The sequence below is a fragment of the Galleria mellonella genome, unplaced genomic scaffold (assembly GCF_026898425.1).
Source record: "Galleria mellonella isolate WM207_F2 unplaced genomic scaffold, CSIRO_AGI_GalMel_v1 utg78, whole genome shotgun sequence".
NCBI classification, from domain to species: domain Eukaryota; kingdom Metazoa; phylum Arthropoda; class Insecta; order Lepidoptera; family Pyralidae; genus Galleria; species Galleria mellonella.
Window position 1 is genome coordinate 7,346,747 of NW_026442151.1, and position 25,900 is coordinate 7,372,646.

At 37.5% G+C, this 25,900-nt stretch overlaps 3 protein-coding genes across 8 annotated transcripts in view; 2 read left to right on the forward strand and 1 right to left on the reverse strand.

The window, feature by feature from the left end:
• LOC113517317 (mediator of RNA polymerase II transcription subunit 13) overlaps positions 1-912 on the reverse strand; it is a 98,841-nt gene extending 97,929 nt beyond the window's left edge. For all 4 annotated transcript variants that reach the window (XM_052901616.1, XM_052901615.1, XM_052901614.1 and 1 more), the window contains exon 1: positions 703-912. In XM_052901616.1, the coding sequence (XP_052757576.1) occupies positions 703-771 (69 nt within the window). In that variant the 5' untranslated portion in view covers positions 772-912. The remainder of the gene's footprint in view (positions 1-702) is intronic.
• Positions 913-1,204: 292 nt separating this feature from the next.
• On the forward strand, positions 1,205-4,881 carry LOC113517558 (39S ribosomal protein L50, mitochondrial). The gene is made up of 5 exons (XM_026902262.3): positions 1,205-1,402; positions 1,498-1,583; positions 2,192-2,388; positions 3,702-3,821; positions 4,694-4,881. The coding sequence occupies exons 1-5, from the start codon at positions 1,358-1,360 to the stop codon at positions 4,807-4,809; spliced, it is 564 nt and encodes a 187-aa protein (XP_026758063.1). The 5' UTR covers positions 1,205-1,357; the 3' UTR covers positions 4,810-4,881.
• A 1,603-nt stretch (positions 4,882-6,484) lies between these two features.
• Positions 6,485-25,900, forward strand: part of LOC113517318 (protein hobbit) — a 66,928-nt gene continuing 47,512 nt past the window's right edge. For all 3 annotated transcript variants that reach the window (XM_052901487.1, XM_052901485.1, XM_052901486.1), the window contains exons 1-24: positions 6,485-6,652; positions 6,735-6,861; positions 7,845-8,141; positions 9,159-9,413; positions 9,973-10,137; positions 11,198-11,287; positions 11,721-11,882; positions 12,115-12,262; positions 12,903-13,067; positions 13,589-13,776; positions 14,068-14,377; positions 16,075-16,416; positions 17,203-17,392; positions 18,264-18,432; positions 18,796-18,918; positions 19,047-19,282; positions 19,763-19,935; positions 20,489-20,653; positions 21,285-21,485; positions 21,825-22,018; positions 22,822-22,937; positions 23,999-24,146; positions 24,554-24,778; positions 25,429-25,644. In XM_052901487.1, the coding sequence (XP_052757447.1) occupies positions 6,594-6,652; positions 6,735-6,861; positions 7,845-8,141; positions 9,159-9,413; positions 9,973-10,137; positions 11,198-11,287; positions 11,721-11,882; positions 12,115-12,262; positions 12,903-13,067; positions 13,589-13,776; positions 14,068-14,377; positions 16,075-16,416; positions 17,203-17,392; positions 18,264-18,432; positions 18,796-18,918; positions 19,047-19,282; positions 19,763-19,935; positions 20,489-20,653; positions 21,285-21,485; positions 21,825-22,018; positions 22,822-22,937; positions 23,999-24,146; positions 24,554-24,778; positions 25,429-25,644 (4,464 nt within the window). In that variant the 5' untranslated portion in view covers positions 6,485-6,593. The remainder of the gene's footprint in view (positions 6,653-6,734; positions 6,862-7,844; positions 8,142-9,158; positions 9,414-9,972; positions 10,138-11,197; positions 11,288-11,720; positions 11,883-12,114; positions 12,263-12,902; positions 13,068-13,588; positions 13,777-14,067; positions 14,378-16,074; positions 16,417-17,202; positions 17,393-18,263; positions 18,433-18,795; positions 18,919-19,046; positions 19,283-19,762; positions 19,936-20,488; positions 20,654-21,284; positions 21,486-21,824; positions 22,019-22,821; positions 22,938-23,998; positions 24,147-24,553; positions 24,779-25,428; positions 25,645-25,900) is intronic.

A 25,900-nucleotide genomic window follows, 5' to 3' on the forward strand; every position in this document is an offset into this window, starting at 1 on the left:
CCCCGCCGCCCCGCGCCGCACACCCGCTAATCCTCACCCGAACACAATCTGATAAAATTCGCGCCAGCTATGAACATTACGCAAAGCGGTTCTACAATACAACACGGTGATAATGAATGACCCCGACTGTTTCTTCGCCATCCTCATGCATCAACGAGCGCTTCCTGTTAAGATGCTCTATACATTTACATAAAATCGAGCACAGTCAGTTAAAACTGTAGCAAGAAAGTTATTTCCTCGACCTGGCGAAACTAGTCTTGCGAACGCATTACGGTCGCGTTACGGCCAGGTGAATTCAAAATGACCTCTATGGGCCGGTGGCTTCTTGTGGCCTCGCTCACCGAAAGCGTTGACATTTTGTGGGTTAGCAACGCAACATGACTCTGTACTGTGACGAAAACGATGCCAGGATGACTAACGGCCGAGCGTCATTAGTAGCCTAAACATAAATTGTCCTACACAAAAACTTTAACGCAATAGATCGATTCAATTGCCGTATAGCAATAAGGTGAATTTTGTATCAGCGTCCACTAAACGAGAATCAAGACTCGTATACTTATCGTGGACTCATTATTTAGGAATTCATAAACATACCACACGAGATCTCTTAACAACAGTATTCGATACTGGTACCGCTTAAATTGTAATGATTTCGAAAGAAAAGTACGTACTACTTCTTTCATCAATGTAAAAGTGACTTACCAAGGCGAAGAAGTTAGTGTGGCAATCCTCGAGACTTGCACCGTTTGTTTGGTGATTTTGATGCGTCATGGTAGTCCGAGACACTTCATTTTCATTTCACAACACTAAAAACAGGTTCAATTTTAAAGAAACCACTCAAAATCTTAAAATTATCACCGTCATTTAGCGTAGTTTTCACCTCTCAATGGCGACTAAAGGAAAATGGCGGATAGGAAACAACAATCCCAAGCCGACAGTGCTGCTTGCAGCGGCAGACTTAAGAACTAAAAACAGAAATATTTGACGTTCTGATTCATGTTATTTTACGAAATTACAAATGTTACTTAATACGAAATTTATTATTTTTACCCTAACAATTTATATATTTTCATATAAATCAATTCAAAAGCCATAAATACTTAATAAACTGTTTTCAATCATATTCTTTAAAGAATAAAATCTGTGAATTGCTCATGTCAAAGGAAATTGTATGACGTGTTATCTATGTAATCGCAAATGAAATCGTCGTATAATGAAATATTAAAGTTATGTCAGAAGAAGAGTAAAAATATAATTGTTTTTTTGAAAATTTCGCAAATCTAAATAAACAATAAATTTACAATTATTTCTATAAGTAGTATACAGTAATCACTAAATCATTACATTAAATAATAAAATGTTACGAAATGTATTATTGCCTGTGACCCGTACCAATTTGCAGGTTATTATTTTTATTGTTATTTATGTTAGATTTTTTATCTTTCTCATTCTTGACATTATTAATTATCATAAACTTTAATGTCTTTATTTCTTTAGATTATACCAGTACGCAATGCTCAAAAGAAATTGCCAAAAATCGATAAAAAAATACAAGCTGCCGCTGAGTCTCTAGCTGCACGAGGGTAAGTACTTATAGTAACATTTTAATTACTGCTATATTATATATAAGATTTAGATAACTGTGGTGTTTATAGACCAACATTAATATCTTAGCATCTTATATATGAAGAATACAGATCCATGAGGGATACCACTATCAGTGTATTGTCGTGTTACCGTTCATGTCTACAGGCAATATATTCCATTTCAAAATGCACAAAAAATGAACTATGAAGAAATTCTGAACACATTACTACTTAAAACAGATATTTTATTAGTAGTGGTGCTTGCTTCTAAGCACCCCTTATGCATCTACGAAGCTTTTTATAAGCACTATTTATTAAAAGAGTATAAGCTCTTTTGATAACTGGGCACATCATCATTATTTCAGCTGAATGATGGATATTGCTTGCTGGACATGCAAACATGACCTAAGCAACAAATAATGAGATGAGGATTATTTTAATTACATTATGATGTCTAGCATCGTGGGTGCTCCACACCCTCTTTTAATCTCTTGTAGAATCTGGAGCACTCAAGCACCCATAGTGTTGGCACCCCTGCTTATTAGAATTTGTCATTAGGTTGAATACATGACAAAAAGTCACATTAATTTAATACCATGTTATAGGTTCTTACGTCCAAACAAACCATGGGATCCACCAGCTAATATTGAAGAGACCATTGTCAAGATATGCACAGATAATGGTTTAAAATCTGACTCAGAATTTGAAGACCTCGGTAAAAAGTTTGCAGTACTAAAAGCATGTTACCAGGAAACAGGTTACAGTGTACCAAACTCATTGTTACATACTATTGAATGTGTTGGTAAGTATTAAGGCATTTTTTTATAGTTTTAATATAATATTCCTTAAATCTGTAACTTTATTCTTTATCTATAAATAATAATTGATAAGCTCATATCTTGAAAACAACTGGACTGATTAGCTATTCTTTTTTTAATATTTGTAATAGTTTGTTTAAAAAAGGTTTTTAGGGAAAGGAAAAAAAATACTTGAATATGGACAGGGTAATATTTTTCAGAACTAGTTAGTAATAGATATATATGGCTGACAATAGACAATAAACTATTGACCATACATATGATGGACATTTTTTTTAATGCATAAAAATTCTCTTTTTTGATTGTAGTGGATATCACTCACTTGAATACTGCACTTGAGTGTTACACAACCACAGTGCCATAAAGTTAGGTCTATGTGTCATTTATATAAATAGTGTATAGGCTTGTGATATGGCTAATTGAACATTGGCAGAATTCTAATATAATTTACAATCTTACATAAAACTTTTGTAACTTTACAATTTTTTATACAGGGTCTAAGGGACATTCTTTCGTTTTTTCTTTTAAAATCCTGTAATCTATGGTATTATATCATAATATAAACAAATAATAATATTTTATAGTAAAATACTATGCAGTACCAAAAAAAGAGCAATATATTATTTATATTAAGATTCTACTGTGACGCACAGAATCAACTGTGTAATGTCAACTCCATAAGAGTTTGTGGAACACAGTATGTTGAAAAATTTTATAACATTGCGCTGCATTAATACTAAAAATCGTTCATTATATGATTGTGGTGCACTTCCGGTGGGAAAACATTCTGCCATCTGATTCAGACCATTCATCTGAATCAGCTGTTTTCATTTTGGCCACCCTGTCCCTTCCATCCTGTATTGTAAGGACAGCGTTCAAGCATACAGTTTGCTTAGTGCTTGCAACATTAAAGATATTAAAAAACTTCTTGTCACTGTATGAAAGTAATTGATTTTGTATCTTCTTAACATAAATATCAAATAATGCCAATGTAAGCTAAATTTCCCTTCCTTTCTCATGGGTGTTGTAAGAAGCCACTAAAGAAACTTAAAACATCATCCTATAGTGATGTTTTAAGATGATTTTTTTTTTACTGTTGGCTCCAAACTGTCTGCTAAGCATTGTAATTACAGGCAAACCCCATATGGGGGAAGTCTATGTTCAACAGTAGATAGTTTACAGCTGATATAATACTTCTAAAAGAGAGATTGATATATTACAATAATTATAGCAAATCAAATTTGTACCTAATTGTAAATTATATAAAAAAATAAAAGTGATTATTTTCATTTTCCAGATGATCTGAAACAGTTTTACAAAACACCAGTGGAAACAAAGACTCCATTTGATGTATTGGTGAAAATGGACTTGCCCAAAAATTTGCATATTCAAGAGAACTATGTACGATTCCACCCTGGTTAGTATTAAGTATACAAATACAGTGAAATAGAGAAAATTTTCCAGTACAATCAGCAATGTTAGTTTTTATACTCTTTGCATGAAAACATTGTATGGATGACAGCTAACACTTTGGCTAATTTTACTTCAAAAAAGTATTAAATGAGATTATGAAATTCAAATCAATCTAATAATCGAAATTCATACTTTCTCACAAACATATATTTTGTTTATTATAAAAACATACAATATTTTTTTAATATTCTTTATTGCTCTTGTGAATGACACAGATAATATATTTATAAATATTGTGAGCAAAGGTGGATTTTTTTATGAAAGAGATCTCATCCAGACAACCCAATCATGTTGCACGGAGATCGCAGCTGATTGAATAGTACATGGCTGACAGAGATATATTAGATATCTTAGCGGAACTTGAGCTCGACACTCTCTTGGACTACAGACTGATTTTGTAAGCATCTACCCCCAATGTGATCCCAGATTTGATTGGGAATATGGATAGGTAAGGAGGGTAGAAGAATATAGAGCAGCAATGCGTTCAGAAATGTTTAAGTTTGCATAAAAATGCTAAGATTATATTAACCACATGATGATGACAGACAGATTGATCATTCCTGAATTAAAATGTATGGATGCCTTTTATTCTAATTCATGCAAATAAATTCGCATGTTACTGCTAATTTTTACTAATATTAGAAATATAAAAATGAATTTGTTTAATGAATGTCTTGACATTTTAGTATAAACATAGTATTTGGGATAGAGAGAAACAGCTACTTTTATTTTATCTCTGTCAATCAATATGTGCTACACAACATGGACGAAGTTGCGGACGTAGATTTATTTTTTATAATTATTTTAACATTTCAGAAAAAGACACTTTGTTCAATGGAAAATCTGCGTTCCCCAAGAGTTCCACCATAGTGACGGGCTTGAAAACAAGGAAAAAGTATGAAGGTTACACCGCCAAGAGATCATGGCCTTAAGTTTTTTATTGTTAAAAATATATCATGTATAGTTTAATTTGTAGATAAATAATAATTATAATGTTGATTTTATTCACTTTGTTTTATTTTCTGTAAATAATTTTTGAGTCTATTGATTTAGTTTTCAATCAAAGTGATACGGTAAAGATATTGAAAAAAAAAAACAAAGGAACATTATGGCGCGTGAAAAATTATTATTGTTCGTTATTCGTCATTGAACTTAAAAAGTAAAATTGTGTTTTTGATTTCCGCGCATTGTTTGAGAAAAGTACTATACAAGCCTTGGCCACAACTAGGCATCGATGGACTCATATGTGTGCCTCGGCTGCGCCTCGGCCCACATTTGCACGTTCGTCCATCAATGCCTCAGTTGCTGGCCACTACAGTAATGTACTATTGTTAGTTCATTATTCACGTGGTCCCCTGGAAATCATTTGAATAATTTTAGATGAAACTTAACACAATAGGCTAACTTTCATCCGTACTCGTGTTTGATCAACGTACCGTTATTTAATATTTATTTATTTATTTAACACTTTATTGCACCAACATAATAGGATTTGTTGAACAATTTTCAATACGTATAGTGTAGTACAAAAGGCCGTCTTATTGCTAAGCAATCTCTTTCAGACAACCTTTGGATAGAAGGAATTAAAGCATAAATAGGTAGGTGGCGCGTTAAAAAGAATAGATCTGTAAAAAAATAATATCTGTGACAGCATAGTCATATAAACATACATAAATAAACACATACATCCAAATATATACATATGTATATATACATACACAAATATATATACATACATACACATATAAATACATATATACACGTAAATACATACAAATATAACACACTAACACACATAAAACTAGAAATACGTAAGGCTAAATGATTATAAGGATAGGTAGTGGGATTTAACTAGGTTTTCAAAAATGGGCAACGATTAAGCGCACCGTAAAGAGGTAGGGAGTGAGTTCCACAAACGAACTACTTGCACGAAAAAGGATTTGGAGAGGAAAAAGAAAGAATTATGAGTTGGAGATTGAAGAAATATAAAACGTTAGAGTTATATTTCCATTTTTATTTCATTAATTATAATATGTAAAGTTTTGCTACCACGTTAGTTCTTCTTTTTTCAAGTCAATAGGCAACCTAAATATATTTGGACCGTAACTTAGCAACTTCCACAATACAGTTGATTATTTTATTTAGGTCCTCCGTGCAAGATAAAGGACACAAAAGACAGGGTAGGAGGTAAGACATGGTCTGCGATTGCACTCCACAATCGCAGGCCTCCCGAGATAATATGATACCCCCATTTCACCTAGTTTTTTTTTTTATTTTTAAATGGTATGGTAACCCCGCCTGTGCTAACGGAATACGCTGGCGGAGTACCAGTGAAGGGTGATAGATGAGAATGAAAACAGACCAGTTAGCCAATCATGATGAATTCATTCAGGAATTAACCATGATAGTTTCCAGGGAGAACCGCGAGGAGGTTGACCTGGTTGGGTATATTGCTAGCAATGGGATTCTCAGTCCATTTCACCTAGTTGTATCAGCAGTGGTCAACCTTTTTTCGTAGTCTTCCACGTCAGTAACATATGTAAATACATTGTCGGCGCTGAAAAAAATTATGTCTGACATTGACATTGACATTTTGAGTTGGGATTAGGTTAGAATTAATCATAATAATTCCGATACATAAATATTATGTTTTTTATCACGATTTTATACGATAATTATTCTTTTAAAAGCTTTGAAATGGTATAAACTCGCCAAAATGAATATCTTTTTCATATTGCTATTTATTTTTGTGGCTATTTACTCGTGTGTTTCATGGTAGGGTTGGATTATAGTATGCCAATAATCTATTATTGTTTTTGTTTTGTTATAAATGTACAATAATAGAAAAATGTTTTAGGTTGTTACCAGCTCTGTTATCATGGTTGTTCAAAAGAAAGTACCACATCAGACTAAAAATTGGTAGAATCGCAGTGCTTAAATTCATACTCAAAGACGTGAGTCTGTCGAAGGATAGATATTTTGTAGTAAGTATTTACAGATCTCCGAATAATAGTATTTAATTAAATATCTGGTACATAGGCCGATGTTGATAATTCTTATCTATTAAATAAGTGCTAAGGTTATATTTTAGATATGGAAAAGCAGAAAGCAAATGAATTTGAATAATTTATGTGCTCAATATAGTATTACAAGGGGTCTTAATAATATAGCGTTTCCTTCAGTTATTCAGCCTGTATACAGGCATGCAAAGTTTTACATTTTAATTACTAAATATAATATTCAATTATTCATAAAATTAAGTCTTAAATTATTTAGAATGTTTAGATTTAAAATCTATGTATTCTTTGACACTACTTTGACAAGGTTAGAAGATATATCTGCTATAAGGATAAAAAGTGCTACACAATAACATTATCTACCCCTTAGGCTAGACTATCCTAAGTTATAAAAAAATTAGACAAAACCAATTACACCTCAATCAGAGTTAATTTAGAAGTTTGTTTTCCAAGTACCTCCTGTTTTTAATGGAATTGATTAAATATTGGGCTTATTCAATTTACATTAGCTCAATGTAAATCAGAAAATTTTGAATATATCTGTTATCAATGCTTATTAATTTCTTGCTTTCTGTGAGTAGGCAAAATAGATAAAATCTTATCTGAGAAATGTGCTAGTTTTTTGTTCAATTTATTACAATGAGCCAACTGATCTGCTTCTTCCTTATTTAAAATCCCTCACTGATGCCCTGCCAGTGTATACTAATAACACAGATGGGGTTACCATTCCATTTTTCTCTATTAAAAAAAAACATCTATGAGGGTTGTTTATGTCTATAGAGGAGGCTTATGTCCAACAGTGGACGGATAATGGCTGAAATGATGATGATGATGATTATCCATCTGGTAAGTAATCAGTTTGTGACTTGTGCCAACATGTACAATTTATCATAACTATGATAAATTTGCCCAAAGAGAAATATGTAAAAAAAGTAATTATTTTTTTCCAGCATATAGATGAAATATCATTTCGAAGCAGTTTTTTCAGTTCCGAAATCAATAAACTAGTGTCCGTTGTTATAAAGGGTGTTGAAATCACTAATCATGTTGAGGAAAAGAGAAGTGTTGTTGTGGAGACCATTCTTAAGCCGTTGTTGTCCAAACAAAACTCAGTATCTAGAAGTGAAGGGGATGAACAAGTTACCAACTTAAGTGATGTAAACTCAGAATTAAGCAGGATAGTTCAAAAAAAGATATTGGACTTTCGAGACAAGAAATTGCCTCCAAGTCTTATCATGTTCGCACAGGTAAACCTTTCTTTTTCCAGTATTAGGATTCCTATAAACTCATTTTATTCTGTACTGATTTTATTACTGAATTGTCAAAGGACGGGCAGCTTGCCAACTTACCTGTCAAATGTGGCAACTACTGGCAAAACTATAGGATAGGTTCTAGAACTATGTTCAACAATGTACACTTAATGGCTGATATGATGATGACAATTACTGATTTTATTAGAAGAAAGGAAAAAAAAACATATTATACAGACGCCAAAAAAGATTTGGAATAAGGGTAGGAAGATGATAATGATCATGATGGTTGACATTATTAGAAAAACATTTGTACTCTTCTACAATTGTTATAACAAATATATATAAGTCCTTTTACTCCAAATTCACTATAACCCTAGTAAGACATATTTTCCCTTTCTATTTATTATAATATATCTCTCAATTCGGTGTGCCTCCTGGCATAGGCCTCCTCCAGCTCTCTCCACTGAAATCTTATAATAAATACTACCTGATTAATTTCACCATTTATGGCATTTTTTAAAATCATTACATTTGTTTTGTCATTTGTTGATTGCATAAATTTATTATTATTTATAGAATTATTTTATAACTATAATATTATAAATGATAAAGATGTTTAATACACAATTATATTGAAATGGCTGAACAGAGGGCCTACCATAAAAAAAATTCCGAACTTCAGGGCCGGATAAAACACTAGTTTGGTGTTAAAATCGTATAATAAATGCTGTTTAAAACTTTTTAAATATGGGTCTTTTGGTCTTGTATAGGAGGATTTATAATGAATGAAATGTTAAGCTTTGTTTATTATAGTGATTTCAGTATGAACAATAGTATAAAATAGAATTAAACATTCAAGTTTTAGTTAATAGTAGACCCCCTAATTTGAATGTAATTGTGAGTAGCTCATATAACTAAAAATATATGATACTTTATATTCTGAATTCATAAGTGCAAAGCCATAGGAAGTGATGATGATTTTGATCAATGATTTTGTTAATTCACGTTTAGTTTATGGGAGTTCACATGTTCAATGTATCCATCACAATTCAAAATGGCGCTACAAACAATGCGTCGCTGAACGTCAGCGCGTCAGAAGTGCATGCTGATGGTGCGGCTGGCGGGCCGGCGAGAGCGCTCGTGTTTTCAGCCAACCTAGTGGAGGTCAGGGGAAAAGTCTTCACGGAGAAACACTGTTTAGGAGAGGCTTCATGCAGTCTGTTGGTGGAAGGAACGGTTAAAGCTGATGGACCTTTGAATGTTGAGGTAAACAAAACTAGTTGTGAGAAACTGCTACTTTGTAATGCTAAATTATTTCTGTTTTTTTTTTTTATGCATCTTAGAATGGCAAACAAGCTGACGGCCTACCTGATGGAAACTGGTAACCATCGCTTATAGACATGAACAGTACCAAAAACATAACAGAGTATACTCATGTAGTCTTGGTTTTCATGTATAAAAAAATAAAGATAAAACCTGTTACCAGATAACAAACTACTTAATATAAGTATATCGGAGAGACTAAAGTGATAGCCTCATTATCAATCATTTTTAATTGAACTTGAATATGGTTGTTAAATGCCGTGCAGTCCCGATATAGAATAGGCTAGCCCTTCCTTTCCCGTGGGTGTCGTAAGAGGCGACTAAGGGAGAGAGTAAGATGGGCAGCAGTGACCCTCTTAAAACATCTCCAAAGCCTAACTGTCAAGTGTGGCAACTATGGGGAAATTTTGCAAATAAAAGCATATTTTTTTACTTATATTTTTGCAAATAAGTGATTGATTGATATAATAACTTTTTGATACAATTTAATGTATTTTTTCAGAAAATCCATGCTGTAGTAAGTAATACAACTATATCATTCCAAGATGAGATTTACCAGTTCATACAAAAGCACAAAAGACATAGGAAGGATTTGGTCAAGTCAGATCTGGTTGGAGAGGATCACATGAAAACCATCATTCCAAGGTTATCACCTGTCATACCAAAGGTATATAAATAATTTAAGATTGTATTTCACAATAAACCCAATTTTACATATGGGAAAATGAATGAATGAATGAGTATACTTTATTTGCGTTATACAATATAGGAAATAAGCAAGACAATTTACAAACACAACGATACAATTGTATAAGTACAGTAAGGCGGTATTATTGCTGAGAGCAATCTTTTCAAGACAACCTGGTTCTTTTGATTTAAAAACTAAACAACTAAATACCTGCAATGCCGCTGGTGTTGTGGGTGATCATGGGCGGCGGTAGTCACTTACCATCAGGTGAGCCGCATGCTCGTTCGCCCCCTGTGTTGTAAAAAAAAAACTGAACTGATTTTGATAAAATTTCTGTGGGAACAATTTGTAAATGTATACTTTTAGATAAGAAAAGAATTTTCCAAATTGGTTTATAATTGAATGAGTTATAAGGTAACATAAACTTTACGTATAAAGGCCCAAATGAGAGGCCTAGTGCGGAGAAGAGAGTTCAATTTACAAGGTAATATAAAAAAAAAACAATACAACCACATTGAAAACTTTTTCGTTTTGAAGTCGTTGATAAAGTTTAAAAAGTTAATAACAATAATAAAAGATTTATTGCACACAAATATATAAGTTATACATATAATAATAAGTTCTGTTTTATTTTATACTTTTTGGGATCAGTTCAGTACTTCATCCATACATACATACATATCTGTCACGCCTGTCTCCCATTAGGGTAGGCAGAAACAATGGAACGCCAAATGCTTCGATTTAAACAAACCTCTTTCGCTTCCTCCACATTCATCAATCTTTTCATACACGCTCGCTGGTTTCGGGTACTTTTAATTTGGCCCTTCTTCAGCACGTCGCCTATTTGGTCGACATACGTCCGTCTAGGGCGGTCCCTACCGACATCTCCATTCATTCTTGTTCATTCAGTTCAGTACTTCCTTAGATATAAATAAACAAAATATTTATTACTGTAATTCAAATAGTTATAATAGTGAAAACATGTAATAATAGTAATATTATTACATGTTTTAGCCTTATGTGTTATGTATGATTTCAGATTTTTAGTTTAAAAGTTGACACAACAAAAATAAAATGTCTTAACAGTGCAACTAAGACAAATTTTGAGATGTCACTGCAAAGTATACAGGTAAGAAAAAAGTAGTAGATTGTTTTATCATTTTTTTTTTGTTTTTTGGTTAAAAATGGAATATGGTCTGCTGATATATCCGCTACTGGAGTTTCAACAGTCTCTTTTTTTTATGCAACTTAGAATGGCAAACAAGTTGACGGCCCATCTGATGGAAAGTTGTAACCGTCGCCTATAGATATGAGCAGTACCATGGACATAACAGAGTATACTGTTTCGCCCATGATACTCCCCATGCGTTGTCATTCCTGAGGACTCAGGTGTTATTCCTCTGTACCCAGTAAATTCACGCCATATCCAACCCTTCAAACTGAAATATAGCCATACAAACACAACTGCTTAGCGGTAGAAACACGAATGGGACAAAGGTACCCAACCAAACGACCTTTGAACTAAGCCTCTTTCTGGTGTCTAAATGCGAATGTTATTTTAGGTAATTTCGCGATTCAGTGCGGCTTCGGTGATAGTGCACGACAGCGGCACCGAGGTGACGGGTCTACCGCAGGTGTACGTGGCCTTCCAGATGGATCAGTACCAACTAATGACGGATAACGAGAAATTATTGTTCCTACACAAACTGAAACTCGATGCCAAAGTAAGTTTTGACTATTTATAACATTAACAAAAAGATCATCGATTTGATTGAATATTTTTTTGTGTATGCCAATTTTGAGCCGATTTTGATGACTTTTTTTTTGTGTGAAAAGGTGTGTGTAGTGGTAATTCCACACAAAATTTGTCACAATTACAAAAAATTTACTTCTAATACTAACAATAACTAAGAAATAATATTCATGGATTAAATTAATAAAAGAATATGATTGCAGTTGGAGAAAGACATACTGAACTTGTACTTGATAATAAGTACTTTAAGAATAACCTACAATCACAGTCAAGTATTCGAATGGTACTCAACTGTTATGGAGAGAGTAAGGAAGTCAAAAGCACTAGAAGTTAAACCTGTTAATATAAAGGGTGAGTTAATTCCTGATAGATAATTAGGGAATAAGTAATACAGAAATATTTTTTTTATGATATTAAAAATTAAATTTATTCAAACAAAAAACATTCAAATAATTACAGTCACTTTTCAATAACATTGAAATTTTACAATTAAAGTTGAATTTTTACAATTACAGTCGAAACTATACAATTAAATTTGAAATTTGAAATTTTACAAATAAAGTTGAATTTTTACAATTATAGTTGATATTTTATAAATAAAGTTGAAATCTTACAAATAAAGTTGCAATTTTACAATTAAAGTTGAAATTTTACAAATGAAGTTGACAATTACAATAAACATAGATGTACTTTTCATTACGAGTATATATAGTGTAATGTGTACTGTTATCTCTGTATTGAGTATATCTCTGTTGTTTATATTTATTACTGTCTCTTTCAAGCACTATTTGTATTTCTCTAACATTGTCGCCTTATACACTAGTACGCGTCATCTGTACTATTATCCACATATGGTACTTTTTGTGATGTGTTGATCCACAGGCCTACTATTAAATGAATTTTAACTTCAGCTATATATACACATAATTGAAATTGCCTTGTTTAGAGTGTGAATGTGGAAGATCTAACCTGGCAGTTTTTTTCCCTGTAGAGTCCTCCACTCCAGTATGGATGTCGCGGTTATTCGCGTCATGCGTGGTGCAAGGGTGTGCCGAATTGCGTGAAGTTAAAATACATACACGGTTGCTGGAAGAACGCGAGATGTCCGTCGGCTGTACTGGTGTTAAAGTCAAATTGGATCAACTATTGGATACAAGTAATAGATATTTTGTAGAGAGTCTATGTAATATATTTTCATTTATTCTATGAAAGTGGCAATTAGCTAATAGTCCGCCTGTGAATAGCTACTAGGGCCGTTATAAAAACTCTATTATGTAAATTGCAACACAGGAGGCTTTTTTTAATGGACTGGTAACCTCACCCGGGCTAACGGTATCCGCTGGCGGGGCACCAGCGAGGGATGATAGGTGAGAGTGAAAAGGAAGGATAGTTAACCCATCATGATAAATGCACCTAGAATTCTGCACGATGGTTTCCAAGAAAACCACGGGTTTTTAATGGATGATAATTGAATGGTAACCCCGCTCGCGCTATCGGTATATACCGGCGGGGCACCAGTGAAGGATGATAGGTGAAGATGTAGTAGGTCAGTTAGCCCATCGTGATGAATTCAATAAGAATTGTTCACGATGGAGAAAACCACGGGTAGGTCAACCTAACTGGGTATATTGCTAGCAACCGATAGTCTGCATTACTATTTATCTTCTCCTGCAACAGAGGAGTCGCAGAAGGAGAGCCCGGGCCGCGGGCAGTGGAGCGCCGAGCTGCTGGTGGACGGCGGCTGGGCGGCGTGGCGCGGCGCGCGGCCGGGGGCGGCGCCGCCGCGCCGCCGCCACGCCTGGGGCTCCGCGCTGCTGGCCGTCGCGCTCGTCAAGTGGGGCAGCCACGGACGGAACAACTCCAAGGTTGTATTCGCTATTTGTGTCTATGCTGCCTGCGTGTATGTGTGAATCCGATAGTGAGTGTACAAAACTTAGTACTCTTAGATTATATAGATGGAGCATAGAGCCTCGAAAATAGATCAACTTTTTGTCAACTAATTGTCAAAATCATAAGATAAGAAGGCACCGCGCATAAGACACACCTCGTGTTGCCGGCATCCATAGGCTACAGTGACCGTTTAACAGCAGACGGGTTCTGTACCTGTTTGCCACCTTTATGGTAAAATAAAATCTAACCAATATAATCTCTTTCAGGTGGAAGCCATGATGGACTGTCTCCGTCTAGAATGGAGCCCATCCATCGCCAAGACAATCATAACATTAGCCGACTCTCTAAACCAGTACCGGTCCACTTCATCTTCAAACCGCCCTTCGCTCCCCTCCGCTGACTACCCTCCAAATATTACCGTCAACGTAGCGCTCTCACATATAAACCTGTTCCTTATAGTGAACGAGAAAATGTGCCTCATGACCAGAATAGACGCAGTCACCCTAGAGAAGACTGCGAGCAAATCCGGCGCGGTCGTGTCTGGCCTGAAGGTTGTTGATATGGTGCCTTATGAAGGTAATTTTTTTATACCAACTAAACTGAAGTATTTTTTATACCACTCATGTTGAGAGTGAGCGAGCTGCATTCCCTCAATGCGGTTTAGAAAGAAAGAAAGAAAAAAGAAAGAAACTTTATTCTACAGAAATATGCGACTACACCCACACAGGGGTTAAAAAAAAATTCATATATTAAGAATTATAACAACGAAACTATACACAATATTGATATGTATGTTATATAAAAAAGAATATAAAATTAAAAAAAAAAAAACAATTTTTTACAATTGTTTACAAGTCCTGATAGATAGGACGCAAATTGGACACGAGCCCTAAGCGCTTTAACATTGTTATTTCATATCCCACTTCCTATAATTATATCTGTTATTACTAATATAAACGTGAAAATTTAAAATAAATCCATGCAGGATGCTACTGAATTAATTTGAATGAAATTTGTTACACTGATAGGTTATATCCTAGCTTATTTATCGTATGGGTTCAAGAGAGTCATTGCGTCAGTGCTTTAAAGACTCAAATATCCTCACAGTTACTTCACAATACATTTATGAAAATATTATGTATACACGGAAGAACTTAGAGAGTTTTAAAAAACTCAAAGACTGTACAAGTAGAAACTTACGCAATATAAATAAGCTTATTTTACCTAAATGCCGTCTGCACAAAATCAGTAATTCATTCTATGGTAATTGCATAAGATTTTATAATAAACTGCCGGAATCTGCATTAAATCTGACAGAGAGGCAATTCAAATCTTATATTAAACAATTTTTATGTAAGAAAGCCTATTACAGGATAGACGAATTCATAGATGACAACATATCAAGTAAATAATTAGTTTATTAGCATACAACGTTATAATTTTATTTTTTCATTGCTTTCTTGATTTAATTGATTAATTTTAGAAATATGAAAGCGTAGCGGTTTTTTGTATTAATTGCCGCATGCATTCTTATGTAAAATGTGAATACTATAACTATCAGATGGCAATTGTGAGTATTTTGACGTGGTCTAGTGTTTTGAAGTCATGCTCACTAAAATGTCCAGACTTGTGGCGGCGTGGTGGGCCGGGTCATTGGGCTCCCTAAAATATGGTCGAGCGCAGTGATGGCTGGCTCATCCGTCATACTCGTGAACGGGTGCTGCTTGTAGGGACTGGTCTGCTCTAATCACTATGACTGATTTCCTCTTATTAATTGTTTAACCAGTTGGTTATGTATTCAATATTTTTTTTTTCTTTTTGAGTATTTAATTGAATTAGTGCTAATTGGTGGTTTGTATTCACACAATTAAACTTAAAAATGTAAAGTAATAATAAAATTATTAAAAAGAGCAACACGCAAGTTTCTTGCTCGTTCTTCTTGTGATGAGACAGCTTTCCGAACGAGCGGTATATTAAAAAAAAAATGTAATGACTTTTCAAAAGTGCTTCAATGTAAGTTTATTTGAATAAATGATTTCTATTCTATTCTATTCTATTCTTAATATATAGAAGATTTTATGCAGGATGCTACTGAATGAATTTGAATGAAATTTGTTACACTGATAGGTTATATCCTAACTTAACATGTAGAAGATTTTTGTATACTGATTCATGCGGGTGAAACTGTAGGATATAGCTAGTTATTTAATTACGAGATTGTAAATTCTACTCGGTTTTGTACGCCGTTTAAGATTAATCATTTTGATTCTCAGGTACCATGCACTGTTATAAATCTGACGAGATCGTGTCCTCGTTCTTTTATATTCGACTGGCGAGGATAGAGTACGTGCCTTCCAAGCAGAGACATTCGGCGCTCCTCGACTTCCAGTTCATGGAGAATGTAGACTTTGAATGGAGTGTCAACCTGCATCTCAAGATTCTCACGCTCTGTAGAGCCATAAAGAGTTTCATAGGAGAACTGAAGGAGAAGTGGGTAAGAAGTACGGAGACTGTGGCGAAGAGAGGCAGGGAGCTGGATTGGAGGATTGCATTTAAAGGCGATACGAATCTGATGTTAATATTGTCGAAGGAAAATAACATGTTGTTTGCAACAGGTAAGTAAATAGGCAAGGAAATTGTTGCTACAGTAAATTAATTATTATTTGAGTAATTTTTTTTATCATTATTATTTTTAAATTTCAATGCACAATTATTATATATAAGGCATATGGCAGACTTAACACTTAATAGTGTTCTCTATTAGTCAACCATGAGGCAAACAGAAAATTAGGTAGGCGGTGCATTTACTACTAAAATAAGTACAAATATTGTTACTAATACATATACATCCATATCGATATTTATTTACACAAATACATACATATAATATGCAACTATAATTCTAACGATGATAAATCAGAACAGCACGGATAAAAGAAAATAAGGTAGAAATATACCTAAGACTGAAGCAAATAGGACAAATAAAAATCAATAGAAAGAAAGAGAGAGAGAGAGAGAGAGAGAGAGAGAGAGAGAGAGAGAGAAATGAAAGAGATTTATTAAGTTGTAAGTTATTTAGGAAGTGACATAGATTATGTGTATTACCAGTATATATTATTACTTGTAACAAAATAATAGGAGCGATTTTCGCTCGCAACGATCTAATGTCGCACTTGCTACCATTTAGTACTGTATATGAAAAATGAATTATGATTCTTATGATCAGTGTGCTAAAGTCTCTATTCATTAGTATATTATGGCAGTTAGTATGTGTACATTCGGCCATCTGTTGTGACTTCATTTCCTAGAATCCCTAATAAATAATCATTAGTCAACTTTGCAGCTTTAAATTTTTGTGAAACGTTTTTAAATTAAAAGTAATAAGGTCCATTATTTAACAGACGACCTGACCATATCGTACGACCACGAGATTGGTCTGTCGATAGTGTGGAGCCTGCTGAAGATGGTGCTGAACGGCGACGAGGTGATCACCGTGGAGGGCTACTCGATGGAGCGGGTCGCCGACGACCATGACGTCAGGGTCGAGAGGAAGGCCAACGAAGGGTTCGAGCTTATGTGGAATAAAGTCTGGTCAGTATGTGTTGACAGATCACACAGATTAGTGACGAGGACGAGATGGTTCGTAGAGGAATTAAATTGAAAATATTTGAATTTAGAACACAGATATGTGATCAATGAGCAGTTTTTTTTTCACAAAAAAAGAAAGCTTTGTCACAGTCTAAATTTTAATAAACATTTTACAATTAAAAAGTATAAATACATGCGTTAGCCCTTAACAGGTACCAATCGAATGTAAAACTGTTTGGTACCGCCCTCCCGGCTTTTTCACCCCGATGGTAACCCTACTTAGACCCATTCGAGAAACTATTGTATGAAAAGTAGTTCTTTATACTGTGTTATCAATTACAAAAGTAAATATATTTTGATTTTTAAGCTACTTCTAAACGGAGAGGGTTTACAATTAATTTGTATTTTTTGTGGGTATGCAATATCTTTGTTAATTTTAGACTGATTTTTTTACAATACATTAGTATGTTTACTATGACTTCGCTTTAATACTAATTTTGACTCTATTTGCTATAGGTTTTTTGTGGCAGTTTATCAATTAATTATTCTAATATCTTGGTCATTTAATAATTAATAGATAATATTGTATTATTATTATGCCGTATGGTCCCGGCATAGAATTGACCACACTTTTCTTTCCCGTGGGTATCGTACCAGGTGATTAAGGAAGGGCGAGGGATGGGCAGCGGCGTTCCTCTTAAAACATCTCCAAAGCCTAATTGCTGTTGGCAATCCGCCTGCCAAGTGTGGCAACGCAAAACCCCCTTGGGGGGAGGCTTATGTTCGGCAGTGGACAGTCAAAAGCTGATATGATAATGATAAGTGACAATCAATTTCAAACGTTTTTTGGGTAACACTACTTTATTGCGTGCAGGTTGGTGAGCGTAGATTCCGTACGCGTGATATTCCCATACAAGCACCGGTTCGCTGACGCCGTGCAGGGCGACTTCGTGACTTTGTTCAAATGGATCAAATTGGTTCACGGCATCCAGAAGAAATCAGTCACGGCAGACAGCCCGCTGCCTAGTGACTTGCATATCAAGGTTGCTTTATTTTATTACAAATTTCTTTTATGCTACTTATAATGGCAAACAAGCTGATGGCTCACCTGATGGAAAGCGGTAACCGTCGCCTTATTTTTTCATTAAGGTTTGTAGTGGTTACAATATTTTTTAAATCTTAATAACTATAATTTCTGTAAAATAAAACTCGGCAAATCAAATGTCTTATTGCATAAACATGAATGTAGGTCCTTCGAGCCGGATTCACGTAATATTTTGGTAAAAAATAGTTTATAGTTGGTTAACCGTTTTTTATATTGATTATCATAAAAAATATGCTTAGGCAATAGTCGGTACTTTATATTATATTATACAATACATTTTGTTTTTTTTTTTTTTACATAGATCGAGGAGATTTTGATTGAGATGAGTGATGATCCATTCGAAGTGAAGTTGCGAGACAACTACGAGCTACTCGAGGATGAGTACAAGGAGAGCCAGAAGCGACGGACGATGTTGGATGCAAAGGTAAGTATTCGCGGTTTAGTGATAAGGACGTTCATAATTTTTTTTTTTATCTCGTTGCTTGTGATGGTGCTTTTTTTTACTACATATGTAATTTTGATGTCTTTGACTCCACGTGTCTCTACTTGTAGGTGCAGGAGCTGTGCAAGCCGCACTTGTTCCTGCCGTCGGGCAAGGTGGAGGAGCTGTACGCGGCGCTGAGGCAGAAGGACGCGCAGATATACGTGCAGCGCTGCCGTGCCGCGCCGGCGCCGCGCCGCCGCCTCGTGGCCTGCACGCTGGCGCGCCTGCGGCTGCTGGCGCTCGCCGACCCCAGCCTGCACGGCGCCGCCGCGCTGCCGCGCCTGCGCCGCATGGACGCTGACAGGTATCTTTTTTGATGGATGATAGTGGAATGGTGGCCCCACCTGCGCTATCGGTTTACACTAACGGGGCACCAGTGATGAATGATAGGTGATGATGAAGCAATCATGATGAATTCAAAAATAATTAATCACGATGGTTTCCAGAGGGAACCACGTGGAGGTCCTGTCAGGGTATATTACTAGCAATGGGATTGCTAATTTCCATTACTAACAATCCCTTCTCCTCCCCGCCATCAGGTACCGTGCCGCTGCAGGCTACTGGCTGCTGATTGCTGACACTGACGCTGCAGTGTTTTGAAGTGGCATTGAAACTGACGATTTACTTAGTAGAGAAAGCGAAAACCATTATTTACAATACATATGAGTAGCACCATAGATGTTGCAATGGAGTTACACTGCTCTTCTCGAGTATTATGGTCCATATGCTGTACCGTAAGCAGTTAGTTTAAGATTGGTGGTACAACCGTACGTGACGGTTGCAGCCCGTGGCCGGAGGACGGGCTGGAGTTCTGGACGCTGTGGTGCCGCGCCGTGTCGCTGAGCTGCGCGCAGTGGCAGCTGCTGCTGCGCGACTTCCCGCAGCCGCTGCTCAGCATGAGCCAGCTGCGCCTGTGGGGCACACTGCTCGGCGCTGAGGAGGCGCCGCCGTCCAGGGGTAACCACCGCCACACTCATTATGTCTTCTTAATCGAACACTAGTTTCATACCTTCGTCAAAATTTGACATAGGTTATCCTACTTTCTTTTTCTATGTGTGATTTTGTTCATGCGAACCTGTGCCTACTTGGTCTCGTCCCCGTAAGTGACCTTGAAAAACTAGGTGCGGTCGGGTCTCGAGGCTTTTGTTTTGTACTTATGTACCATCATACCATTGGCATGTGCGCGTATATCTCCTATACAAGTATTATCATATTTAACTGTCCACTGCTGAATATAAGCGTTCCCCTTAGGGGGGTATTGGGGGGTTATGCCAATAATTGCCATGCTTGGCAGGCGGATTGACAATCGCAGTTATATCTTAGTGATGTTTTAAGAGGGATGCTGCTGCCCATCCCTCGCCCTTCCTTAGCCGAGCGCTTTTTATCATATTATGATAATTTTATAGTATTTTTTATTGAATATTTTGTGAAGTAGAATCTAAAATGTCAAAGCTCAATGAGATGTTTTTGTAAATGTGACGTTTATGGCGTGTGTTGCGCGCCACGGCAGCGGTACGGACGGTGGCGGTGGAGCAGGGCGAGCCGTGGGGCGCGGTGCAGCTGGAGCGCAGCATGATGCCGCTCAAGTGCTACTACGACGTGTGCTGCGAGATGGCGCAGTTCAGCTACGCCTTCGGGCCCTGCTGGGAGCCGGTCATCGCGCACTGCAACCTCGGTCTGTCCGCAACCCGCATTATACAATTACGAACAACCTGTACATAAAGGTGAAACTCCTTGAGAGGTTTGGTGGGATAAAAATATCATAAATTTATATAATCAACAACTATTAAAACGTTTATTATATCTAGATAGGGAAAAACCTTAAAACAATGATGGGGACAATAACAGGTTATTGCCCATTAAACAAATATTTACATACAATTGGAGCCACAGGCAGCCCTAACGTAATCCTGGAATGTGAAGCTGTGGCCCCTCAACATTTAGAAATCCTTGGAATGGTAAGGTCGCTCCGTGAGGCCCGTGAAGATCCCCTGGGATCTTCCTGATCTTCCTTGCTTCTGGGCGGAGCTGGGCTGGCTGTACTAGCCACGACTCATACGCACAACGGCCCAAATTAGAAGCTAAGCATGAAAAAGAGAGTCCACTTTACATTACATTATAGTGATAAGCCAGGAAGATATTTGGCATTTTCATGATAACTCGGAATACATTGCTTATCTTGTGTCTATTGTATAATTAATAGAAAAGAGTTTTTTTTAGACTGAAATAACATTCTATCAGAATGTAGGTATTATGTGTAATATAGTAAATATAATTTTTATTTAAATATTTCGCATATTCCATAGCATTCGACCAAGTATCTCGCCCTTCCCTCGACCCGTCCGCGCCGCTCGCGTGGTGGGACAAGGTGCGACTTTTGATGCACGGCCGCCTCACAGTCAACTGCGCGCGGTTCACTTGCCTCCTACACGTGTCGCTCGACCCGTACAATACCACTGAAGAAATGGAGGTGACCTGGACTGACCTCGTCCTCGACTGGACTAATGGTGTGTATATTTGGATATTAAATTGTGTATCATATTTCATTTTTTGAATTGTTTTTGTGTATTGCGCCAAGATTCTGGCATAGAATAAGCAACCCCTTCCTTTCCTGTGGGTGTCGCAGGTCAGTCAGCCCATCGTAATGAATACTCCTGGAATTCAGCACGATGGTTTCCAGGGGGACCACGTGGGGATCGACGTGTCAGGGTATTGTATATATTGCCAGTAATGAGACTGGTAGCACCACTAACAATCCCTTCCCTCCCCCTGGACCAAGGATTAATCCCTGTGGAACACCCTTGTCACGATATATGATAGAGCGTCTATGTTTAATCGCTGTACAGGCAAGATCGGGTTCCTGGGCGAGCTGAACGTGTTCGTCCGGACGGCGAGCAAGTATGACGACTGCCGCGTGTTGTCGCTGCCGGCGCTGCGGCTGGCGCTGAAGCTGGGCTGGCAGACCGTGGGCGACCCGCGCGACCACCACGCAGTGGCGCCCTGTGCGCCCACGCGCCTGCCGGAGTACTCCAGCAACCAGGTGCCTTTGGACCAACACATTACTAAGCTGGATTGGAAGTCCAATTACTACCAATCTCACCAACACATTACTAAGCTGGATTGGAAGTCCAATTACTACCAATCTCACCTATTAGTTCAATATTTACGCGGTCCCTCCTGGAAACCTTTGTGGTTTATTTCTGGTGTATTTTTTTTAATGAATGATAATGGTATGGTAACCCCGCCTGCGCTAATTGTATACGCTGGCGGAGCACCAGTGAGGGATGATAGGTGACAATGAAAAAGCAAGTCAGTTAGTCCATCTTGATGAATACACCTGGAATTTAGCACGATGGTTTCCAGGGGGGACTGTGTGGAGGTCGACTTGATAGGGTATATTGCTAGCAATAGGACTGGTGGTCTGCATTACTAATAATGCCCCTCCCCCCTCAATTCCTGGTGTATTAGTCAGTTATTAGTAACAATGTGTTAATTGACTTTGCGCCTCATTATTGTTCCATCTATATAAACCAATAGTGTAGGGTCGTCATTCGTTTACAAAAAAATATTAAATCTGTAGTCTCAGTCACGGACCTGTGTTGGAAAATGATTAATTTTATTTCTGATGATGATGATATCAGCTGTTGTCAACAGTTGTTATCAACAACTGTCCAATATTGAAAGTAGGTTTTCCTTTGGTACGATTTTCGCCAATAGTTGCCAAGCTTGGTAGGCGGGTTAGCAACCGCAGTTAGGCCTTGGTAATGTTTTAAGAGGGACGCTGTTGTCTACCTTTCGACCATTATTATGTTTTTATTGACATTTAAATATGTATATCAACAGGAGCACGACTCGTATCGGGCGTTCCGCTCGCAAGGCTTGGATGTGCATTTGAGTATGGACACCAAGCCCATTGACGGAGAGGGGCCCGTAGTGCTGCTTTATGGGAGTACTCTGAGGTACATTAGTTCTTTTTTTTTTTTTTTAGAAAGTCTTTAAGAAAGTTTTTTTTTTATGAAACTTTGAATGGTAAACAAGCTGACGGCCCACCTGATTTAAAGTGGTAATCGTCGCCTATAGACATGAGCAGTACCATGGACATAACAGAGTATACTGTTTCGCCCATTATACTCTCTATGCGTTGTCATTCCTGAGGACTCAGGTGTTATTCCGATGTACTCTGTAACTTCACTGCCATATCCCACCCTTCAAACCGATGGTACCTTACATCCGCGGGCAACATTTTAGATACTTTTAATCACAGAATATGAAAGAGTTCTCGTGGGATAAGTAAAAAACTATAGTAACTTATACAGCTTAGTACATTACCTACTTAATTAAAGTCCTATTACAAAGCATCGTGTCGTTGTCACCCTTTGCCTTAGGTCATAATCACCTATTTTTTTTTATACAACTTAGAATGGCAAAAAAGCTGACGGCCCACCTGATGGAAAGTGGTAACCGTCGCCTATAGACATGAGCAGTACCATGGACATAATAGAGTATACTGTTTCGCCCATGATACCCCCCATGCGTTGCCATTCCTGAGGACTCAGGTGTTATTCTTCTGTACCCAGTAAATTCACGCTATATCCCATCCTTCAAACCGAAACACAGTTATGCAAACACAACTGCTTCACGGTTGAAACTCGAATGGGACAGAGGTACCCAAGCAATCGACTTTTGTACAAAGTCTCCCTCTGGTGAAGGCAAGGCAAGATGTTAACTTTGGTCCAGTTTTCTCAGACATAATAAATAGGTAGGTACATACATCGATACATACTAAACAGGAATAACGAATACCACGTGGACAAAGTCACAGGCATCAGCTAGTTATAAATGTGAGCGTGATTTATATGTTTGTTACTTCTTGGCGCTTTAACAATACAGCCAATCGTCACGAAGTTTTACACACTCATAGTATTTGAGATGGAGATGGACAGACTATCTTCTGTCCTTGTTTCGTCGGTAAAGAGTAGTAATGTATGATGTTACGGACCGTGTACGGTGGCCCCGGCAGATGGTTCGAGAGCCTGAAGCTGATCGTGTCGGGCGTGACGCGGCCGACGCGGCGCGGGCGCGTGTTCCGCAACGTGCGGCCGCGTCGCCCGCAGCTCTCGCGCCACTACCGCAACCTCAGCGTCTCGCTCACGTTGCACAACTTGCAGGTATGCCACCGCGCCCTCCCCCCACCTCCCACTCTCCACACACATACTGCAGAATTTTTGTCAATACCTCCGATCGAACTGTTTATAATTACTCCTTTTACAAAAGGTTCAGAACCGTTCTTTGTAGCAATCAATGGGGGAAACCTATGTCCAGCAGTGGACGGATAATGGTTGAAATGACGATGATTCAAAGGCTGCATGGAAGAGATTTCTTTAAGCGATAAGGTCGCTCATTGTTTCCTCGCTATGATTATTTCTTGTAATTGTTTGTATCTATAATAGGTTTATTGTAATATTTTGGAGGAAACAATAAATAGTATTTATCTGTCTGAGGGTACCAAGTGTTAGTTGTAAAATCGATGTGTTGACTCCATAATGTAGCTAATGTAATAAGAGTCCTTGCTCAGGTGTTTTACTGGTCATCCTCGTCCATGCAACGTGGTATCGAGATGCTCGGTGTCCGAGTCACTTGCAGCTCCAAGCACAGACTCTCGCTTGTCGCTGCTAACGATGGCTTAGTGCGGAGACCACGTGCCAACTGGACCACCGTATATATGAATTGCGACCTTAACGATGCGGAAATATGGCTAAAGACACCGGCGACCGTGCCAGATGACAGGGATAGTGATGAGGTAGGTAATATTTATTTAAAAATTAGATTTTTTCAAATATATACTTAATTAATCCGGTTCGAAGGACCATTTCATGATCTAGGCGTGGATAATGTTGGATGTATAAGATGAGTTGGTATGACTAAGAACTATTGATTATTAACTGTAACTTACTATGTTGCTCGTGTGGATAAAAATATCCTGTATATCAATCAAGAGTATAGTCTATCTGTGTACTAAATTTTATTGAAATCTGTTTAGCTATTTCAGCGTGACAGAATTGTTGTTGTTGTTTTTTTTAATGGATGAGCATACAATGGTAACCGGAGCTTGCGTTGTCAGCATACGCTGATGATGCGGCAGTGAAAAATGAAAGGTGAGGATAGAAGCAGGTCAATTGGCCCCTCGTAACAAATTTAACAATAATTGATCACGAAGATTTTCAAGGGGAACTACGTGGATGACGATCTGATATTGTTAACAATAGAGCTAATACGACAACATAACTTTCAAGAAAAGAGCATATTCCTTTTTAAAAGGCCGGCAGCACACCTGCAATGCTAAAATGCAATGCAATAAAAAAAACCCCTATAACTAACAATTCCTTTCCCCCATCGTTGAGGGTTCACACGGCTTACTGGTTGACATATAATGTGAGTATGTGTGTGTAGGCGGGCAGGGAAGGCGCCGCGGGCGGCAGGGCCGGGCCCGCCATGGAGAAGTGTTACTGCCTGTCGGTGCGGCGCGTGTCGTACGGCCGTGGCGGCGCGGGAGGCTCGGGCGGCGCCGCCGGTCACCGCCTCGCCGTGCACGACCTGCGCGGCGCCTGGACCAAGCTCAACAGGGACCTCGCCTTCGCACTTATCGACACCTACATCAAGACACAGGTACACGCAACTGTGTACGTACACGCACACGTATACGTATACATGCGCATCCATGTACGCACTCATCTAAATCTTGCTAACTTAAACGATTTGTTTTTTTTTTAAAGGATTACTATACAGTAATTGTGCAATGAGGGAGGTTGGCGGAGAGTAAAACACATGCGTTGACGGTTGTAAACTGGTGTACTTTAAATTTACATGATAAATACACAGGTTTTAACTAGTTGTAATATAACTTTTATATTAACTGTTACAT

Excerpts from the sequence above, each read along its gene's own strand:
- LOC113517558 (XM_026902262.3), top strand. The coding sequence starts at position 1,358 with ATGTTACGAAATGTATTATTGCCTGTGACCCGTACCAATTTGCAG. Across the intron at positions 1,403-1,497 it reads TGACCCGTACCAATTTGCAG|ATTATACCAGTACGCAATGC; the intron begins GTTATTATTTTT and ends TTATTTCTTTAG. Across the intron at positions 3,822-4,693 it reads CTATGTACGATTCCACCCTG|AAAAAGACACTTTGTTCAAT; the intron begins GTTAGTATTAAG and ends TTAACATTTCAG.